The sequence below is a fragment of the Haliotis rufescens genome, unplaced genomic scaffold, assembly GCF_023055435.1.
Source record: "Haliotis rufescens isolate VD_foot unplaced genomic scaffold, xgHalRufe1.0.p SCAF_1, whole genome shotgun sequence".
Lineage (NCBI taxonomy): Eukaryota > Metazoa > Mollusca > Gastropoda > Lepetellida > Haliotidae > Haliotis > Haliotis rufescens.
In genome coordinates, this window is record NW_025963779.1 from 26622638 (window position 1) to 26646560 (window position 23923).

At 43.0% G+C, this 23923-nt stretch overlaps 1 protein-coding gene across 3 annotated transcripts in view; it reads left to right on the forward strand.

Moving 5' to 3' along the window:
• Window positions 1-23923, forward strand: part of LOC124131705 — a 109870-nt gene that overhangs the window by 17361 nt on the left and 68586 nt on the right. The window contains exon 1 of one of the 3 annotated variants that reach the window (XM_046495159.2): window positions 418-677. The exons of 1 other annotated variant lie outside the window; for it this stretch is intronic. In XM_046495159.2, the coding sequence (XP_046351115.2) occupies window positions 567-677 (111 nt within the window). In that variant the 5' untranslated portion in view covers window positions 418-566. Of the gene's footprint in view, window positions 1-417; window positions 678-2426; window positions 2555-23923 lie in introns of those variants that run through there. One more of the 3 variants, XM_046495161.2, reaches the window with a different exon arrangement.

Sequence of the window (23923 nt, forward strand, 5' to 3'; positions counted from 1 at the left end):
CACGTCATTGGAGGTGAGACTGAAAGTGTGCGTGTGTCGGGGTCTCGCAGTCATCATGACACAGAGGACATGTTTAAGTCGCCAAGTACAGTGTATAATAAATGTGCCTGTGTCTGTGTGAATAAACTGTATACACGAAAACGTCCACTCTTGTAGCACGTTTAGTGTTACATACACACATTTATTGCAGCATTAGCGTGATTGCGGAATATGACCCCTTTGTATCCCCGACTTTCCGAGGCATATTGTTTACAAATCACAGCTTTGACCCAGGGTCAGATCCTGTGCGGTACATTGGGGTCTAATGTTTACCGGGTCACGTACAGAGGTTGGGGACAACTGACACAATCAGCGCACATTAGTCTGGCTCTACCTAGGAATTGTTTGGATGCCTGAGTCATTAAATTATTGTCTGTATTGTGTAACACATGATAAATAGAAGTCGGGGAGCAGCCGTCATATACTTCGATATTGGAGGTCACCCGGATAACGGAAACAGCCGAGGAAGATTCGCCGAGATTGTCGCGTGATAGAATTGTGGTTAACTTACCTACGGACACTGGCGAATGCGAGTTCTTTCACGCGTTTCTCGTGAAAGGATCGCTACGTACTCTACGCAGACGGATATGTCAAAACCACAACGAACTTTACGTCGAAGACTGTCATCGTCAACAAGGGTAGGTTGCAGGTGTATTGTTGATAAAAGCGGTTGGGGTAATAATTGATAAGATTTGAATCGAGTGGTGTGGTGTCGCTTACCGGCCGCCACAATTGTAAAATGTCAAAACAGATATGTATGATGAATTTATGTTTCACACTATTTCATACTTATTGACTCGGCCACTCATACTTCCTTATAATTGGGAAAACCGAATGGTTGATTTAACAACGGTAGGAAGTACAAGGACAAGGATGGATCTTTAGGAACTCCGTATGACGTACTAGATCTAAATCAGCATGAGCTGTGAACTTTGAATGAACTCAAAATATCCGTGTTGAAGGCGGAATTAATGTTATCTATATTTGTACTTATTGATACAACGCAATGAAAATTAAAATGATTGAATCAGTTGGTATGTATACGGCAAGAATAAGGTTTTTATTTTTATTATTATTATTGTTGTTGTTTTTATATTATTATTATTATTCCTCCATTAATTAATGTTCCTGCTGATGATATAACAAGCGATTATTCAATGTAGCACATATGTGGCTTATGTGTTTCATGCATATTTTGGTGCATAAATCTGTTGTCCACACGTCTTTAAATTTTGCACGACTGCAAAGTATATAAATGTAAGCTAAACCTAACTTCATGCATTGCTTGTGGCAACTAATCATGAGCCATCCTCCTCCCGATGACGTAATGTGTCACGCGCTGCAATGAAGTGCGACTCACAGCGACTCGTTTCTCACTGCACATGCGCTACAGCAGCTTTATGGTCTCCCGTACCTCTATATTCTATAAATCTATGTTTAGCCGATAACCAAAATGGGCTTTCCCTTTTAAACACCCAATATCTTTGATATGGATAATACATATATATTCAATACTTTTCTTAAATTTGATTTCCCAGATGAAAGAGAATTGAACTGAAACAAATACTCGAACTATAGCTTCGTCTGATCTCTAGATCTGCGGCTTGGTTTCGTTAATCGAAAATGTAACCATGCAAACAGTTTATAGTTCTATGTAATGTCTGTGTCCAATGTGAATACTATATAAAGGAAATTTAAAATTTTAAAAATAAATTTGTCCCTAATTTGTGTTTGTTCTGACTAATATAAGTTTTAATGATCTTATAGGTTATCAAATTATCCTTATTTCAAAGAGTTCACTATTTTGTACTTTTTAATATTGAAAATAACATACATAAATCTTTATAAATGTGAAGAAATAAAAACATGACTTGTGAATAATTAACGTCAAGAATGTCTCTGAAATAGTTTGCAGTTTTAAGGGAAGCGACCAATGGAGTTAATACTTCAAGGAAACTAAAAGTATATTCTTTATATCATGTGTGGCCATTCTTCCGTTACGGAATGTAAACCTGCAGTTATTGCAGATATAGAAAACAATACATTACTCATCAGTAGTCACCTGACAGACTATATGTTCACATAGTTAGAGACAAATGGACGCCTTAAAACAATACAAGTAAACAATATGTCTTAATTTGCCTTCAAGTAGGTCTTAACACGTACCCATATTCCGTCATGGTACGTATCTACGCAGACATGTCCCTCCTCTTTCCTCCTATAAGGATGATATATCAGTTGTAATGATATCTACATAAGGTGCGACCAGCCCGAGCCACGGGGATCTTCTGAATGAAGTGAACCCCGAGCGCGAGGACGATGAACATAACGTGCGGTGATTCATTCGCCGGAACTCACTCACGCCTTCGCACAGCGAACCTATTCGTGGAGATGTCCCCTCAATCATATTATTTACAGTTCAACAAGCAAGGTGGATGTAAAATTGGATTGTAGTACGGACCGGCAAGGAATGGTAAAGAGTAAAGTGCCGGTTGGCAAGCAAGTTGGACCGAACGTGAGTTTTGTTTTTGATGGCGATCTTATTTCGTTTTAAGTATTGCTCCGAGTTTACAAACCGTTCACCTGTGGCAAGGTCGGGGTTAAGCCGTGTGTGACCCGAGATTGTGTGTGCTGCTTCAAATATTTGTGTGAAGACAAGACACTGGAGCGGAGGTTTTTTTTGGGTATAAGTCAAAATTATTGTTGAAATGTATTCAAAATGTTTATATAATTTTTCATTAATGATTTAATACTTTAAAACGTTAAAAATAACTTTCACACACACACACACACATGCTCAAAATAAAATGCGATTGTTCAAGAGCTAAGAAAAGTAATATATCTGTTTTTTTAGAGCCAAGATGTGCAAGACTACACATGAAACAACCACAATTGAAGAGTAGTGAAAACACACACCACACACAAAGATATATATCTGCACTGTGTTTCTGTGTAGAGGGGAGCAATAGTGTATAAGTGTACAGGGGAGCCATAGTATATATGTGTATTGGAGAGCCAGAGTGTATGTGTGTATAGGAGAGCCCTAGTGTATGTGTGTATAGGGGAGCCATAGTGTATATGTGGATAGGGGATCCCTTGTGTATGTGTGTATAGAGAACCAGGGTGTATATGTGTATAAGGGAGCCATTGTGTATATGTGCACAGGGGAGCTCTAGTGTATGTGTGTATAGGAGAGCCCTAGTGTATGTGTGTATAGGGGAGTCATAGTGTATATCTGGATAGGGGATCCCTTGTGTATGTGTGTATAGGAGAGCCAGGGTGTATATGTGCACAGGGGAGCCCTAGTGTATATGTATATAGGGGAGTCATAGTGTATATGTGTAAAAGGGAGCCATAGTGTATATGTGGATAGGGGAGTCATAGTGTATATGTGTATAGGGATCCATAGTGTGTATGTGCACAGGGGAGCCCTAGTGTATATGTGCACAGGGGAGCTCTAGTGTATATGTGTATAGGGGAGTCATAGTGTATATGTGTATAAGGGAGTCATAGTGTATATGTGTATAGGGGAGCCATAGTGTATAAGTGTATAGGGGAGCCCTTGTGTATATGTATATAGGGGAGCCTTAGTGTACATGTGTATAGGGATCCATAGTGTGTATGTGTATAAGGGAGCCATAGTGTATATGTGCACAGGGGAGCCCTAGTGTATATGTGTATAGGGGAGCCATAGTGTATATGTGCACAGGGGAGCCCTAGTGTATATGTGTATAAGGGAGCCATAGTGTATATGTGCACAGGGGAGCCATAGTGTTTTTGTGTATAGGGGAGCCCTAGTGTATATGTATACGGAAGCCATAGTGTATATCTATATAGGAGAGCCCTAGTGTATATGTGTATAGGGGAGCCATAGTGTAACGGAAACGCCGTGTCTATGTCGGAATTCTCACAAAGCATGACACAGTTATTTATAGAAACACAAACATCAATGTCTTTATTGTTATTCATAACTTCATTTTCAAGTCGTTTCCAGACACATGCCAGTCTCTCCCTTCGTTGAATTCCCATTCATAAGTGAAAACACATGTACAGACAACAGATGCAGCTCTGAAGCTATATCCGTATTTCTGAACTACAGCAACGTCTAGAATGCAACAGTAGCAACACGCAAGCATGATGGCGACTATTTATGAATCATAATCCTTTATTCAGAATGCTGCGAAACGAGCGTAATAACACGCGTATCCTATGTACTATTTCCCACCAACATATATACCTGCCATACAACCCCTGCGAAACGTTCCCAATTCACCCCTCGTTGTTTATCTGTCAGAGACTGTATCCCAGTACTACGGCGTCGTGTTTGACATCACCGGGGTTGTTATCTAACATGTAGGACCCCAGGCCTTTTGTGTCTGTGTAGAGACAATAGAGCCGGTATCAGGAGGCCTCGAAATGTCAGACACAGCTCCCTCTGACATTCTGCTGGAATCCAATGGAAGCGCACGTGTGTAGGAGTCTAGCTAGTCTACTTATCAGTCTAGGAGAATGCGACTTGGACAGAAAGTCAGTGTCGCTGCCGATGACCTTTCAGTGATGTAATAGGACAGCGCCTATCTCTTCGTAGTGGCCATCTTTTTGTGGTAGGAAACAAACGTCTTTAATTGATGAAAGGCCATCTTTGAATTATCTGAGATGGTCTATATGCCACAGGAAGTCTTTTTTGTGATAGCTCCGGATCCCAATTATGTTAACGGGCAAATACCTTTGACGACCTGTCACAGGAGGCCTTATTTTTCCAGTATTGAAAACGATCTGTCGCATGAGACCATATCTCTATTTAGGAAACGATCTGTGGCAGTGCCTTATTTCCCTAGAGTAGGAAACGATCGGTCACAGGATGCTTTCTAAGTCGAGGATAGGATCGACCTGTAACAGGGGCCTTCTCTCGCAAGTGTAGGATACATTCTGTCACATAAAGAGTCTTCTTTCTAAAGGAAAGTATCGATCTGACACGGATGGCCTTCTTTCCCTTGTAATGCATCGATCTGTTATATGAACCTTTTTTTCTCAGGCAATGGGGTGAGTGAGTATGGTTTTACGCCGCTTTTAGCAATATTCCAGGCGGGGGACGCCCGAAATGGGCTTCACACATTGTACCCGGGAATCGATCGAGTTTTTGGTGTGACGAGCGAACGCTTTAACCGCTAGGCTACCCGACCGCCCCCTCTGGTGGAACAAACTATCACAGGACCTTGTTTTCGCAAGGATAGGATCGATTTGACAAAGAAGGCCTTCTTTCTCTAATGGAGGGTACAATCTGTCGCAGGAGCCTTCTTTCTATAGTGTAAGATGCGATCGATTATAGGTCATCTTTGAATGCCAGAAACCTATGTTGGTGGGTTCGAATCCCTTTTCGCCCCGATTATGTTTCTAGGTTTGTCAGCACCATACCCGTGCTAGTGAGTTTCACCAAAGTGGTAAACGTCCGAGACCTGCCTTACTTCAGGCTTTCCTACCACATTAAGCTGACACGCCGTTATATTACTAGAATACTGTTAAAAGCGGCGTTAAACCCATTTCACTCGCTTCTATTCAAGATGCCATCTTTCCGTCATTGGGTGATGCTCAGTGAACGATGTTGGAATCGATCTGTCTTTCTATCAAGATCGTTATTCAAACATAAGGATTACTTAGATGATTGATCTACCCATGAGGGTCATCATTTTTCAATGAAAATTGAATTGATTCTTCGGAACATATTTGATTCATAGTGCAGTGAGACATTGATCTTTAAAGAAGGCCATCGTTTACGTAATATGCTGTGCAGTCTTTTCGACGTCACATGAAATTTAATGCAAATTGAAGGGAGTGTAAACTATATATGTTTTGGCGAGACATGTATAGTTGTAAGTTGCATCCGCTATGGTGTGTAATTGTTTAATGGGGGACAGCCTTATAACACTATCATGTTTGACATGACCACCCAAAGACATAGACATTCTTGTTTTACAAATTGCTACTTTTTTTGCGAAGAACCATCCCCAGATAGTTATATGAAATTGGTTTAATGATTGCTTGTAATGGCCTATTATCATATTTAACTGTGTATTACATTGTACATGGTCATATGTTAAATACTGTCAGTTGTGGTTCGGTTCATGCGCTATTCCCTGAAATGGCAAGAGTGTCGTCTTCATAATGCTGTAGGTTTTCATTGTGATTATGCAGACTCATATGCAAATGTCGAGTGCATTATTTCCTTGTACAAAGATAATGTTTCAACTGTCTCACCTCTTAAGCCAAAGTATTTCTCATTACCGTCACCAAGTCAAATTGCCCACTATTTGAAGGCAAATTTAGTATAACGAGTACTCCACGCGCTTACATTTGTCGACATATTAAAGGCGTTAAAATATCAAATATAATTCTTAGTTACATGACTGAATGTCTCATAATAACATTCAAGGAGACGCCATAATATATTTCTCTTTAGAAGCCGGTTTCCAAACTTACATATCTCTTTTCCCCCGTATCTACTCAGTAGGCTGTGGAGCAGACGATACCTCGCTGTGAACAAGTTAAAATCCGGAGAATCATAATTTTCGATGAAGTAATATTCAAACCGGATATTTTTACCAGGCAAATACAAAATATATTGATCGCCCTCAGACTTCTCCTTCATACATAATAATTGTTTTAAATGGCCTCGCGATCATGAGGAATACTATTATAACTGTTGTTACAAGTGTATATAGGAAATGCGTGGAGCATAAGCCCTGGATTCTGACGATTGTCATGAACAACCGTGACTACGAAACATCTATTTTTAAAGTATACATTGTGGAAGTACGACTAATGCCACATGAACCAACACAAATGAAAAACTAAATTCAAACATATTTCAGTGGTTGCGTCAGTAGCACCTCACCCAGTGTTTACCGTTCTGGAAGTCACAGACTGCGTGCAAGCCATTACTTGATGACATTTCTTTCAGAAAGTTCACTTTTTAATGCACAGTATAACTAGTCTGGATGCATCCCGCAGAGCAAATACAACTCACAAAGTCTTTCCCATACCAAATAAAGCCTCCCCCGCTCTGTTGAGGGGCAACATGCGGTGAGCAGATCACAAGACGTTCAGGCCGCCATCTCTAATTGTTTCAATCCCGTCTGGCCAAGAACTCATTTCCGTGCGTCCCGTGCAGCAAACTACGAGAACAAGACTTGTTTAACGAAGCTCTGCCTAGTTGTTACTTTCTGTCGTCTCTCCTGGATGTCTAGGCATTTGTCTCTCCTGGTCGTCTATGAAGTCGTCTCTCCTGGTTGTATATGCGTTTGTCTCTCCTGGTGGTCTATGCAGTTGTCACTCCTAGTTGTCTATGAAGTCGTCTCTCCTGGTTGTCTATGCAGTTGTCTCTCCTGGTTGTGTATGCAGTTGTCTCTTCTGGTTGTGTATGCAGTTCTCTCTCCGAGTTGTCTATGCAGTTGTTTCTCCTGGTTGTGTATGCAGTTGTCTCTCCTGGTTGTCCCCTGGTTGTCTATGCAGTTGTCACTCCTAGTTGTCTATGCAGTTGTCTCTCCTGGTTGTGTATGCAGTTGTCTCTCCTGGTTGTGTATGCAGTTGTCTCTCCTGGTTGTCCCCTGGTTGTCTATGCAATTGCCTCTCCTGGTTGTCCCCTTGTTGCCTATGCAGTTGTCTCTCCTGGTTGTGTATTCAGTTCTCTCTCCGAGTTGTCTATGCAGTTGTCTCTCCTGGTTGTCCCCTTGTTGCCTATGCAGTTGTCTCTCCTGGTTGTCTATGCAGTTTCTTCCTGGTTCTCTATGCAGATGTCTCTTCTGGTTGTCTCTCTTGGTTTTCTCCCCTGGTTGTCTCCATCGGTTGTCTCTCCTGGTTGTCTACCCAGTTTTCTCTCTTGTTTGTCTCCCGTTTTTTCCTCCTGGTTGTCTAAATCAGTTGTTTACCCAGTGGTCTTACCATTTCGTCCCTCCTGATTGTGTCTCCTGGTTGACTCTTTAGTTCACCTGTCCTGGACGTATCCCATTGTTGTCTCCCCCTATTGTCTCCCCTTGTTGTCTCCCCAGGTCGTCTCTCCTAGGAGTTTTTAATGCTGTAAAGACTGAAACATTACAATTACAAACAGCTCCAGTTATCTGTTGTCCTTGTTTGTTTTCGATTTACACCCACACGCGTGAACACGCGATCTCAGCCAGAAATAATAAATAAACAAAACAGGTTCTGTATTTATGAATACTGACTGGGAGTAAAGGTCTCAGGTTCAACTCAATAAACAGATGATATCATTGTATACAGCGCCAGGGCAGAAACTTCACTAACGCCATTTATCGCTTATGATGATGTAACTTAGTAACCAGGCTAAATTTGTATCGGCAATGCGGCCTAATATCGCACCACTGCTTGTCTCGAACTACGGATTGCTCGATATAAGTCAATGCTCCCTTGCAGGAATTTAAGTTTACGAATGTATACAAGACTGGTGTTATGACAACTAGTATAAATACGTCATTGTTTCATAATAACATGGACCGCCTCCGTGGTCTTGTGGTAGAGCGTCCGCCCGGAGAGCGGAAGGTCCAGGGTTCGATCCCGGGCCGCGTCATACAAAAAGACGTTAAAAGATGGTACTTGTTGGTACCCTGTCTGGCGCTCGGCATTAAGGGGCTAAAACAAGGACTGGTCGGCTCGGAGTCAGTATACTGTGTCTGAGTGGGGTATTCATGTTAAACTGCGGCATGGTATCTCAGTGAGCTAGCACTATAAATCGGCATCAGTCCGGACTAGTACAAGCAGCCACACACACACATACACGTGCATGCACGTCGCTATATAAGTGCAATAATCTTGGACGCGACGTTAAACCCAATTTCACCTCACCTCATAATAACATGAAACTTGCCCACCTATTACATTATAGCCATGTATGTCCACGTGGTCAGGGACTGATGGTCATGAAACCTGTTAAGATCCGGGGCAGAATATGTCTTCAGCAACCCCATGCATGCCGTAGAAGGTGACTATGCTTGTCGTAAGAGGCGACTAACGGGATCGGGTGGTCAGGCTCGCTGATTTGGTTGATGCACGTCATCGATCCCAATTGCGTAGATCGATGCTCATGATGTGAATCACTGGATTGTCGATTAATTACAGACCGTCATCATATAGCTGGATATTGCTGAGTGCGTCGTAAAACAACAAACAAACATTTTTTTATGTCATTTCTGACTACGTGATTTTAAATAGTGGTAGACTGCGCATCGATCTTTTATCATTACGAATTGTTGTGTTTTCTAATATATTTCTAAGGTTCCACAAAGATGTGAATCATCACCACGTTTATCTATGCGTCATGACGTGTTAACCACATAGGTGTGAAACCTTTAGTGATTACGTATGCACAGTACCCCGTTTGTGGGTAGTGGTTGTTGAGGTAAAGCAAACGGGTGAACGTGTTCTTCACACAATCAGTGCTGAACACACGGGGGCTGACCGCATCGTTTAAATAGTCGATTAGTCGCTTCAATACCTGTTTGTAGTGGCAATTTTCCAATTTTCATTAGGAAAAGAAACATTTCACTGTACTCTTCCCGGAACTCAAACCACTATCAATTAAGAGGTTGAACATATTAGCGAACATGTTGACTACTTTGTGAGTTAAGTATTGTAACCTTAGACATGAGTTTGGCCAGGTTTTGTTTCAACAATTACGCTCTGGAATGACGAGCACGCCCGACCCCTTATAACCCAACCTCTTTGACTGACATGGGCACGTTGACAACTGTGTCGCTGCTGCAGACGCCAGAAGAAACGTGCATGTTTGTTTTACGACTTTTAAATCGTTTAAGGAGTGCTGAATAGATGTTTTTCGTATTTCAGTTTTCTTTTTTTGAAAGACAAACATTTCTGCGAAACTAATCAAGTCAGACATTTGACAATTGGGGGATTTACGTTTGCTTGACCCCTTAGTGTTTAAGCAATGTTTCAGCAGCATGATGGTATAAAATGCGTGTTACGGCAGTCTCAGTGATCACATGACCCATCCATCGAAGTGGGTCATCAATCAATGTTAATGTAGGAACACTAGTCACCCTGTGGTCAAAGTCGCCGCATTTCTCTGTGCAGAGTTGCATCCCTTGAGCACGTCAGAAACCTGTGATCATGTGTTCGAATCCCGGTTTGCCCCGATTATGTTCCTGGATTTGTCAGCACCTTGCTCATGTATCTCACTGAAGTGGTTAACACCTTAGGCCTTCATAAGTTGATGCTTTCTTCTTACATCAAGCTGACACGCCTTGATATAATTGAAATACGTTTCAAAGAGGCGTTAAAAACTAAACACACTCACTTACTCAATGTTACACCGTGGGTGCCACGACAGTTGTAGAGTTAGAACTACCATCAATAATGTTAAAGTGTTGGACAATTATAGAGCTCGAATTACCATCAATAACGTTAAAGTGTTGGACAATTATAGAGTTAGAACTACCATCAATAACGTTAAAGTGTTGGACAATTATAGAGCTAGAAATCCCATCAGTCAGTGTTTAAGTGTTGGACAATTATAGAGCTCGAATTACCATCAGTCAATGTTAAAGTGTTGAACAATTATAGAACTAGAACTACCATCAGTGAATGTTAAAGTGTTGGACAATTATAGAACTAGAACTACCATCAGTCGATTTTAAAGTGTTGGACAATTATAGAACTAGAACTACCATCAGTCAATGTTAAAGTGTTGGACAATTATGGAACTAGAACTACCATCAGTTGATTTTAAAGTGTTGGACAATTATAGAACTAGAACTACCATCAGTCAATGTTAAAGTGTTGGACAGTCGTAGACCTAGAACTAGAAAAACATTATGCTTCGGACTGTTGAAAAAAACACTTTTACCTACTACAAAAATTATACTGTTGCAAAGTGTTTTTTCTTTAAAACAAAATTTAGGCTCATAGGTTTTGGTTTTGAACTGCCATCAGTCATTATTAAAGTGTTGAACAGTTGTAGAGCTAGAACTACCATCAGTCAATCTTAAAGTGAGACGTGAACATCCGGGTAAGAATAGGCCTTCAGCAACCCATGCTTGCCGTAAAAGGCGACTATGCTTGTCGTAAGAGGCGACTAACGGGATCGGGTGGTCAGGCTGGCTGACTTGGTTGATGCATGTCATCGTATCCCACTTACGTGAATCGATGCTCATGCTGTCAATCACTAGACTGTCTCGTCCAAACTCGATTATATACAGACCGCCATCATATAGCTGGAATATTGCTGAGTGCGGCGTTAAACAACAAACAAACAAATAAATAAACAATCTTAAAGTGTACGAGAGTTAATGTTAAAGTGTAGGCGTTACGAAAATCATAGCGTTTAGAAAACCTTATGCCACTGGTTCTAAGTGTCAGAAGACGGTTCAAGTACTGTCTGGTGATTACAGAGTAAAGTACAGAGTGCATTATCCCTCCTCCAGGTCGGTGTATCAGCTCAATGTGTTATCCATTACGATAATAAACCTCTCTGCCGCGCACCCCGCCTTATACTGTATATTAAACAAATATATCCTATACGAAAGCGAACCATTAAAGATACGATGTTGACGGCGCCTCCCTTGGTATCAAAGAACGTCATTAGGATCTCCCTTGATGAGCGTGCGTCGTCCTTCATCATGCATACTTTGACATCTATAATCATGCATACCCAGGCATGAACCATGGCGTATACTGCTTTAAAGTTTTAAGATATTAATTAACAGATAAGGATATATTTTCGCCTTTCCTGTTTTCTTATTTAAGAATTGGCAACTATTTGGAAACGGAAGTGTTCCTCATTTGAAATCTTAATTAGAAACTTCTGAAGTTCATGGGAACATATGGTTCGTGATGCTGGGATTTGTGATGAAGCACTTAAAAGTTGACAGGTTAACGGGATATATCCTTTATCGCCAACCGCAAACTACTAATGACAAGTGAAATGTGAAGATGTTTTTTCTTTCGCTGTAGAGTTCGGTTCGTCCTGGCATCGTTTGACCTATTTTCCTGTATGTCCTGTGTTCTTATGTCAGTGCTTAGAGTCAGGGTGGTGTCAGTTTGTAATACCGTCTCCCTACTTGGAGTGGGGTGAGTATTGGGTCTGTCTTCGGTACCATTGGTGACAGCCTTGGAATTGGGTGCATACAATTGTTGCACTGATGCAGCGTGGAGCCGTACAATATTGAGGGGCTTCACACTATCGACCACTTGGTGCTCCAGATCCGAACACAATGAATGACGATGGGAAGATCAATTCACTCACTTACTTATTCCATATGTGTGGCTGAGGACAGTAGTAGGTCCCGTTAGTGTGAACCCCGTCAATCCAGAAACCTCGCTGTGCGACCAAATACTATCAGGCACGTTACATTACAGGGACATCACCCGCAGTTGCTATGTTTCGCTATTCAGGATTTCTTTATCGAGGCAACATAACTGTCTACGAAGACGAGTCATCACTGATTTTCAGTTATCCATTCATATAGAATATACTTTTATTTAGCCTTTTACGCCCTATGGAATTCTTTTGGCGGATAATCGAGACTGATTATTTTTTGTCTTTTGTGTTTTTATATTTAATTGAATCTTCAATAACATAGTTGGTATAACAGTATAACATATTGATCTATTATATATTTGATTATTTGCACTTACATTTAACTGGCCTGGTCGGCATATTCTGTACATGCACAGCACCAAAATGACAGTGCAGCTGGTACTGATTCAAGCCACACCAGCAACCTCATCCGTTTTTAAACAAAAAATACTTCTCTTAATGTAATTAACTTATATTATGGCAGGCATCAACTTTTTTACGAACATAATAATCACTTCCTTTAAGTTGGTAAGTGAGTAAATATAGATACCGGTGCTTTAAAATATGGATTCTGACGTACTGCGCGTTGGATGTTGAAACTGTCCGCATCCTCTTTCGATTATACTGCAATAAAACATATCAAAGAACTACGGAAATAGATTTTGCAAATTAAATTCATGACATGGAAATAAACTCAAAACATTTATTTCCACCAAACTTGTGGAATCGTACCAGGTGTTTTGCTCCCAAAGTCTGGAACTATCTGCCGTATCAGACCAATAGAAGAAAAATATTCACGTAGGATATGACCTCAGAGGCTGGAGGTATTTCTTGTGTGTGTGTTGGGGATTGGACAAGTAGGTACATGGAAAATATTGGCATTGCTAACATTCCTGTCTTGTTTTAGAATCCTTTATTACGAACTATTTTCGTTACGTTGATAAAATATTTTTGGTAGTCTTTTTATGTTGAAAATAATTGAAGTGACAGTAGAGAAATCGTGATGTACTTGTACATCTCTGTTATCACTTGCTGAGTATGTTAAGCGTTCAGTTCAATGACATTTTACAACGAGATAGTTATTATCTGTATGTCATTTTCTCTTGTTATGACCTGTAATTAGTGTTATACGTGTGTATCGTTCAGCCGGCGCCACACATAATATCATATCATTCTACTGTTACTCACCATTGTTGTAACACAGACACCCTATATGATAATGTTCGGTGTTTAATGTTTTATATAATGAATGTTTGATGACCCAACAATGTGTATTCATACAGTAATGTCGTCATAGCGTTTCATTGTTTAGGACACCAATTAGAAAAAAAACACGGCATCGTTACTGCAGTTAATTTTGGTGTGACTAGTTATGATTAGTATGCTTCTTCTATTCTCTCTCTCTCTCTCTGTCGCTCTCTCTCTCTGTCTCTCTCTCTCTCTCTTTCGCTCTCTCTCTATCTCTCTCTGTGTCTATCTCTTTCTCTATCTCTCTCTCTCTCTCACTCTCTCTCTCTCTCTCTCTCTCTCTCAAAGACATTTGAAGAAGAAATAAAATTTCCTCCAAATTGTTTAAAAAATCGAATCCTACCGGATGTGAACATGATAAAATATTTTTTATGCCACTGACAGATAACTGTTTTAGACAGAGTCTTAAATCTCGCGTATATTTACATATAACCATCAGTATAAGCAAGGGGCATGGCTTAATGATGTCGACACACTCACGCTTGTTGAATGCACACCCACGAACTCCCCCATCGGGACGAGCAGTTGCAGCCATTTCACTTCCGTCTTAAGCTAATATCGCCAGCATATTTGTAACTCAATACTGTTTATCACGAAATCGTCCATGGGGAGACCATCAACGCATATTTTGAGAAGAGGAAAAACTTTGATCGACGGCTTAAAATAAGCTCACACATATCACTGTGGTATCCAGTTTCGTCATCGTGTTTATCGCCATGTTTATTTATCTTCTCTATCGATTTTCGACATGACAGTTTGTTGGGGTATGTTGGGAGAGGTCGTGGGTATGTTGGGAGCGGGTCGTGGGTATGCCAGACATGTAGACGGTATCATACATTATCAGTGAAAATATTTCAAGATTTTAAATCGGTGGGTTTTTTATATGGAGAGCACCTGATACCTCTGTTGATAGATGTTGAAAGTCAGTGGGCTGCCATGTTTGTTTACGTGTTCTTTGAAGATGAAATCTCTGTTTTCAGATTGATTATGCATAATTCTGATATGTTGAATGGAGTTAGACGTATATCCGATGTTGTATCATAACTTGATATCATTCACACAAACATTTGAGAGGCGATACAACGTTTTTTTATTATGTTTTTATCACAATCTCGAATCGAATAGCTGTTGCTGGTGTCAGTCTCTTACTCAACACGCTTATTCACCCAGGCCGAACATTCACTCACTCACTCGATCCACAAACTCACTCACCAATCCCGCACACGTACTCACAGTAACCACATTCACTCACCCACCCCGCACACGCACTCATCCCGCACACTCACTCACTCACTCACTCCACACACTCACTCACCCAACCCGCACATTCACTCACTCACTCAACAACACACTCACCAATCCCGCACACGTACTCGCAATCACCACATTCACTCACCCACCCCGCACACGCACTCATCCCGCACACTCACTCACTCACGCAATCCACTCACTCATTCACACAATCCACTCACTCACCCACACAGCCACCGCAGTCACTCACTCATCCTGCTCACCCATTCAACCCACACTCACTCAACACGCACACTCACTCACTCAGTCAAAACGCACACTTACTCACCTCGCACACTCACTCACTCAGTCAAAACGCACACTTACTCACCTCGCACACTCACTCAACACGCACACACACTTAGTCAAAACGCACACTTACATCGCACACGCACTCAACACGCACACTCACTCACTCAGTCAAAACGCACACTTACTCACCTCGCGTACTCACTCAACACGCGCACTCACTTAGTCAAAACGCACGCTTACTCACCTCGCACACTCACTCAACACGCACACACACTCAGTCAAAACGCACACTTACATCGCACACGCACTCAACACGCACACTCACTTAGTCAAAACGCACACTTACTCACATCGCACACTCACTCACTCAGTCAAAACGCAAACGTACTCACCTCGCACACGCACTCAACACGCACACTCACTCAGTCAAAACGCACACTTACATCGCACACTTACTCACATCGCACACTCGCTCACTCAGTCAAAACGCACACTCACTCAACACGCACACTCACTCAAAACGCACACTTGTTCACCTCGCACACTCACTCATTCAGTCAAAACGCACACTTACTCACATCGCACGCTCACTCACTCAGTCAAAACGCACACTCACTCAACACGCACACTCACTCAAAACGCACACTTGTTCACCACGCACACTCACTCAACACGCACTCTCACTCAACACGCACACTCACTCAGTCAAAACGCACACTTGCTCACCTCGCACACTCACTCAACACGCACACTCACTCAGTCAAAACGCACACTTGCTCACCTCGCACACTCACTCAACACGCACACTCACTTAGTCAAAACGCACACATACTCACCTAGCGTACTCACTCAACACGCACACTCACTCAGTCAAAACGCCTGCTTACTCACCTCGCACACTCACTCAACACGCACACACACTCAGTCAAAACGCACACTTACATCGCACACGCACTCAACACGCACACTCACTTAGTCAAAACGCACACTTACTCACATCGCACACTCACTCACTCAGTCAAAACGCAAACGTACTCACCTCGCACACGCACTCAACACGCACACTCACTCAGTCAAAACGCACACTTACATCGCACACTTACTCACATCGCACACTCGCTCACTCAGTCAAAACGCACACTCACTCAACACGCACACTCACTCAAAACGCACACTTGTTCACCTCGCACACTCACTCATTCAGTCAAAACGCACACTTACTCACATCGCACGCTCACTCACTCAGTCAAAACGCACACTCACTCAACACGCACACTCACTCAAAACGCACACTTGTTCACCACGCACACTCACTCAACACGCACTCTCACTCAACACGCACACTCACTCAGTCAAAACGCACACTTGCTCACCTCGCACACTCACTCAACACGCACACTCACTCAGTCAAAACGCACACTTGCTCACCTCGCACACTCACTCAACACGCACACTCACTTAGTCAAAACGCACACTTACTCACCTAGCGTACTCACTCAACACGCACACTCACTCAGTCAAAACGCCTGCTTACTCACCTCGCACACTCACTCAACACGCACACTCACTTAGTCAAAACGCACACTTACTCACCTTGCGAACTCACTCAACACGCACACTCACTTAGTCAAAACGCACACTTACTCACCTCGCACACTCACTCAAGACGCGCACTCACTTAGTCAAAACGCACGCTTACTCACCTCGCGTACTCACTCAACACGCACACTCATTTAGTCAAAACGCACACTTAATCACCTCGCACGCTCACTCAACACGCACACTCACTTAGTCAAAACGCACACTTACTCACCTCGCGAACTCACTCAACACGCACACTCACTCAGTCAAAACGCACGCTTACTCACCTCGCACACTCACTCAAGACGCGCACTCACTCAGTCAAAACGCACGCTTACTCACCTAGCGAACTCACTCAACACGCACACTCACTCAGTCAAAACGCACACTTACTCACCTCGCACGCTCACTCAACACGCACACTCACTTAGTCAAAACGCACACTTACTCACCTCGCGAACTCACTCAACACGCACACTCACTCAGTCAAAACGCACGCTTACTCACCTAGCGTACTCACTCAACACGCACACTCACTTAGTCAAAACGCACACTTACTCACCTCGCACGCTCACTCAACACGCACACTCACTTAGTCAAAACGCACACTTACTCACCTCGCGAACTCACTCAACACGCACACTCACTCAGTCAAAACGCAAACATGCTCACATCGCACACTCACTCAACACGCACACTCACTTAGTCAAAACGCAAACATGCTCACCTCGCGTACTCACTCAACACGCACACTCACTTAGTCAAAACGCAAACATGCTCACATCGCACACTCACTCAACACGCACACTCACTTAGTCAAAACGCACACTTACTCACCTCGCACGCTCACTCAACACGCGCACTCACTTAGTCAAAACGCACACTTACTCACCTCGCAAACTCACTCAACACGCACACTCACTCAGTCAAAACGCACACTTGCTCACATCGCACACTCACTCAACACGCACACTCACTTGTGGTTAAAGCGTTCGCTCGTCACGCCGAAAACCCGGGTTCGATTCCCGACATGAGTTCAACGTGTGCAGCCTTATTTCTGGTGTGCCCCGCGGTGAAATTCTTGAGATACTGCTAAAAGCGGCGAAAAACCATACTCGCTCACTCACTCCGCACACTCACTCACACAGCCACCACACTCACTCATCACGCACACTTAGTCAAAACACACACTCACTCAAACAACCCCCACACTCACCCCGCACACGCACTCATCCCGCACACTCACTCACTCACTCACTCCACACACTCACTCACCCAACCCGCACATTCACTCACTCACTCAACAACACACTCACCAATCCCGCACACGTACTCGCAATCACCACATTCACTCACCCACCCCGCACACGCACTCATCCCGCACACTCACTCACTCACACAATCCACTCACTCACTCACACAATCCACTCACTCACCCACACAGCCACCGCAGTCACTCACTCATCCTGCTCACCCATTCAACCCACACTCACTCAACACGCACACTCACTCACTCAGTCAAAACGCACACTTACTCACCTCGCACACTCACTCACTCAGTCAAAACGCACACTTACTCACCTCGCACACTCACTCAACACGCACACACACTTAGTCAAAACGCACACTTACATCGCACACGCACTCAACACGCACACTCACTCACTCAGTCAAAACGCACACTTACTCACCTCGCGTACTCACTCAACACGCGCACTCACTTAGTCAAAACGCACGCTTACTCACCTCGCACACTCACTCAACACGCACACACACTCAGTCAAAACGCACACTTACATCGCACACGCACTCAACACGCACACTCACTTAGTCAAAACGCACACTTACTCACATCGCACACTCACTCACTCAGTCAAAACGCAAACGTACTCACCTCGCACACGCACTCAACACGCACACTCACTCAGTCAAAACGCACACTTACATCGCACACTTACTCACATCGCACACTCGCTCACTCAGTCAAAACGCACACTCACTCAACACGCACACTCACTCAAAACGCACACTTGTTCACCTCGCACACTCACTCATTCAGTCAAAACGCACACTTACTCACATCGCACGCTCACTCACTCAGTCAAAACGCACACTCACTCAACACGCACACTCACTCAAAACGCACACTTGTTCACCCGCACACTCACTCAACACGCACTCTCACTCAACACGCACACTCACTCAGTCAAAACGCACACTTGCTCACCTCGCACACTCACTCAACACGCACACTCACTCAGTCAAAACGCACACTTGCTCACCTCGCACACTCACTCAACACGCACACTCACTTAGTCAAAACGCACACTTACTCACCTAGCGTACTCACTCAACACGCACACTCACTTAGTCAAAACGCACGCTTACTCACCTCGCGTACTCACTCAACACGCACACTCATTTAGTCAAAACGCACACTTACTCACCTCGCACGCTCACTCAACACGCACACTCACTTAGTCAAAACGCACACTTACTCACCTCGCGAACTCACTCAACACGCACACTCACTTAGTCAAAACGCACACTTACTCACCTCGCACACTCACTCAAGACGCGCACTCACTTAGTCAAAACGCACGCTTACTCACCTCGCGTACTCACTCAACACGCACACTCATTTAGTCAAAACGCACACTTACTCACCTCGCACGCTCACTCAACACGCACACTCACTTAGTCAAAACGCACACTTACTCACCTCGCGAACTCACTCAACACGCACACTCACTCAGTCAAAACGCACGCTTACTCACCTCGCACACTCACTCAAGACGCGCACTCACTCAGTCAAAACGCACGCTTACTCACCTCGCGAACTCACTCAACACGCACACTCACTCAGTCAAAACGCACACTTACTCACCTCGCACGCTCACTCAACACGCACACTCACTTAGTCAAAACGCACACTTACTCACCTCGCGAACTCACTCAACACGCACACTCACTCAGTCAAAACGCACGCTTACTCACCTAGCGTACTCACTCAACACGCACACTCACTTAGTCAAAACGCACACTTACTCACCTCGCACGCTCACTCAACACGCGCACTCACTTAGTCAAAACGCACACTTACTCACCTCGCGAACTCACTCAACACGCACACTCACTCAGTCAAAACGCAAACATGCTCACATCGCACACTCACTCAACACGCACACTCACTTAGTCAAAACGCAAACATGCTCACCTCGCGTACTCACTCAACACGCACACTCACTTAGTCAAAACGCAAACATGCTCACATCGCACACTCACTCAACACGCACACTCACTTAGTCAAAACGCACACTTACTCACCTCGCACGCTCACTCAACACGCGCACTCACTTAGTCAAAACGCACACTTACTCACCTCGCGAACTCACTCAACACGCACACTCACTCAGTCAAAACGCACACTTGCTCACATCGCACACTCACTCAACACGCACACTCACTTGTGTTTAAAGCGTTCGCTCGTCACGCCGAAAACCCGGGTTCGATTCCCGACATGAGTTCAACGTGTGCAGCCTTATTTCTGGTGTGCCCCGCGGTGAAATTCTTTAGATACTGCTAAAAGCGGCGAAAAACCATACTCGCTCACTCACTCCGCACACTCACTCACACAGCCACCACACTCACTCATCACGCACACTTAGTCAAAACACACACTCACTCAAACAACCCCCACACTCACCTCGCACACTCGTTCAGCCAAGACGCACACTTACTCACCCCGCACAATCGCTCACCTCGCACACTCACCCAACAAGCACACTCACTCACCCAACACGCACACTCACTCAAACATCCTCGACACTCACTCACCCTGCCAAACGTGACGTTCATGATGTCTGTCTCTCGCGCGTCATAACGCTGTGCATTATTTCAGCTAATATACAACCACATCATCTCATTACGACGACATTCAAGCACACGTTTCTCAGTGTCAGTCCTTTTAAGGTAACGTATGATGGATACCACAGGGAACTTTATATTTCCTGCCATTTGACGCACCACTTTTGATGTCCCCGATACATAGCTGGGTGGGTAACGTGTGATACAGTCGGCGCGATGTCGCTCACCCAGCAGCCAGTACCAGCAGCTGAAAGCGAGCTATTGTTGGCGATGACAAGAAATAATTGGGGCCTTGTTGCTTCAGGAATTTTATCACCAAACTCTTCTACTTGTAAACAAATTATTTCTTATTTCATACTTCATGCTTCTCTAGGCAGAACGATGCCGGCGCTGTCACTCCTGATTGTCTACTGAATACTGTCTTGTAAACCCTCGGGGTCTTTTGTTAAATTGACCAATAAAAGAGATATTCATTTAAATTATGCAAACATCTTTCTTTTTTTAAATTTGCATTCTTAAAAAAATCGTCATATTACAAGATTAACGTCTAATATGGAGTGAGTGAGTGTGTATGGTTTTACGCCGTTCTTAGCAATATTCCAGCAATATCACGGCGGGGGACACTAGAAATGGGCTCCACACATTGTACCCATGTCGAGAATCAAGCCCGGGTCTTCGGCGTGACGAGCGAACGCTTTAACCAGTAGGCTACCCGACCGCCCCTCTAATATTGAGACTTAATTAATTTTATACATTGAAGCAATCATAACCTTAAGTTATCAACATCGGAACACACACGTCACATGTTGATTTTAACGCTAAGATACTTTATTTATTTTCATTTTTAAACAACGCTGAAAAGCATGTAGTAATTGCCCGTGAGATATGTTTATATCTGATGTAACAAAAGTTACCTCCCTTTGTGTTTCAAGTCGTTTCTCAAAGTAAAAGCCCAAGCCTTTATTTGATTCCATCTCTTTGAAGCAACACATAATGAAACAAATTGGCAAATATAAACTTAAAAAAACAAAGTCTATTTTCAAATGTAAACACGACACTCTGTCTGGGATTGATAATGTGAAAGTTGTTATCTGCTTGCAAGGAAATTAATTTACTTTATTTTAATAAGGGTACTGATTGCGTGAGGCGACCAGGAGTCTGTACTGGCTATCTACCGTCGTGAACAGCTCCGGTCTTAAATAACCGCCTCTATCTGTTTAGGAAATAGCTCACATACCGTACTTACACAATATGGTATTTATAATATTGAGATATATTGTTTAGCATAGATACCTTGAAAGGCTGATAATACCCTGCTGCCTCGTTTGATTCCTATGCTGAACATTAAACAGAGCATCTGCTGTCCCGATTAACTGACGTCATTGTGACAAGATACTTTGCAGGTCTACATAACATTAATTGTGTGAGGTACATAAAAATGAAACATATATTGCACTTCAAGAGTGGTATCAAAGAGATTCGTATCGGAATGTTCAGGTGGTTTTCTTGTTCTGTTGATTTATGAAATATGTTTGAGTTTTCAAATAGGAAATTTGAATTCGGCGAAATTGAATTCTTGTGATTTTTTCTCAATTGTCAAGGCACCCACACCTTTTCGGGCCTCAATCTTATGAAAAATGATCACCAGAGGGCATCAACCCTAGAGTATAGTATTCACATGAGGGCCTCAACCTTCTAGTATAGTATTCACATAAGGGCATCAACCCTAGAGTATAGTATTCACATGAGGGCCTCAACCTTATAGTATAGTATTCACATAAGGACATCAACCTTATAGTATAGTATTCACATGAGGGCCTCAACCTTATAGTATAGTATTCACATGAGGGCCTCAACCTTATAGTATAGTATTCACATGAGGGCCTCAACCTTATAGTACAGTATTCACATGAGGGCCTCAACCTTCTAGTATAGTATTCACATGAGGGCCTCAACCTTCTAGTATAGTATTCACATAAAAACATCAACCTTATAGTATAGTATTCACATGAGGGCCTCAACCTTATAGTATAGTATTCACATGAGGGCCTCAACTTATAGTACAGTATTCACATGAGGGCCTCAACCTTATAGTATAGTATTCACATGAGGGCCTCAACCTTATAGTACAGTATTCACATGAGGGCCTCAACCTTATAGTATAGTATTCACATGAGGACATCAACCTTATAGTATAGTATTCACATGAGGGCCTCAACCTTATAGTATAGTATTCACCAGAGGGCCTCAACCTTATAGTACAGTATTCACATGAGGGCCTCAACCTTATAGTACAGTATTCACAAGAGGGCCTCAACCTTATAGTACAGTATTCACATGAGGGCCTCAACCTTATAGGATAGTATTCACATGAGGGCCTCAACCGTATAGTACAGTATTCACATGAGGGCCTCAACCTTATAGTATAGTATTCACATGAGGGCCTCAACCTTATAGTATAGTATTCACATGAGGGCCTCAACCTTATAGTATAGTATTCACCAGAGGGCCTCAACCTAATAGTATAGTATTCACATGAGGGCCTCAACCTTATAGTATAGTATTCACATGAGGGCCTCAACCTTATAGTAGAGTATTCACATGAGGGCCTCAACCTTATAGTATAGTATTCACATGAGGGCCTCAACCTTATAGTACAGTATTCACATGAGGGCCTCAACCTTATAGTACAGTATTCACAAGAGGGCCTCAACCTTATAGTACAGTATTCACATGAGGGCCTCAACCTTATAGGATAGTATTCACATGAGGGCCTCAACCGTATAGTACAGTATTCACATGAGGGCCTCAACCTTATAGTATAGTATTCACATGAGGGCCTCAACCTTATAGTATAGTATTCACATGAGGGCCTCAACCTTATAGTATAGTATTCACCAGAGGGCCTCAACCTAATAGTATAGTATTCACATGAGGGCCTCAACCTTATAGTATAGTATTCACATGAGGGCCTCAACCTTATAGTAGAGTATTCACATGAGGGCCTCAACCTTATAGTATAGTATTCACATGAGGGCCTCAACCTTATAGTAGAGTATTCACATGAGGGCCTCAACCTTATAGTATAGTATTCACATGAGGGCCTCAACCTTATAGTATAGTATTCACACGAGGGCCTCAACCTTATAGTATAGTATTCACATGAGGGCCTCAACCTTATAGTATAGTATTCACATGAGGGCCTCAACCTTATAGTATAGTATTCACAAGAGGGCCTCAACCTTATAGTATAGTATTCACATGAGGGCCTCAACCTTATAGTATAGTATTCACATGAGGGCCTCAACCTTATAGTAGAGT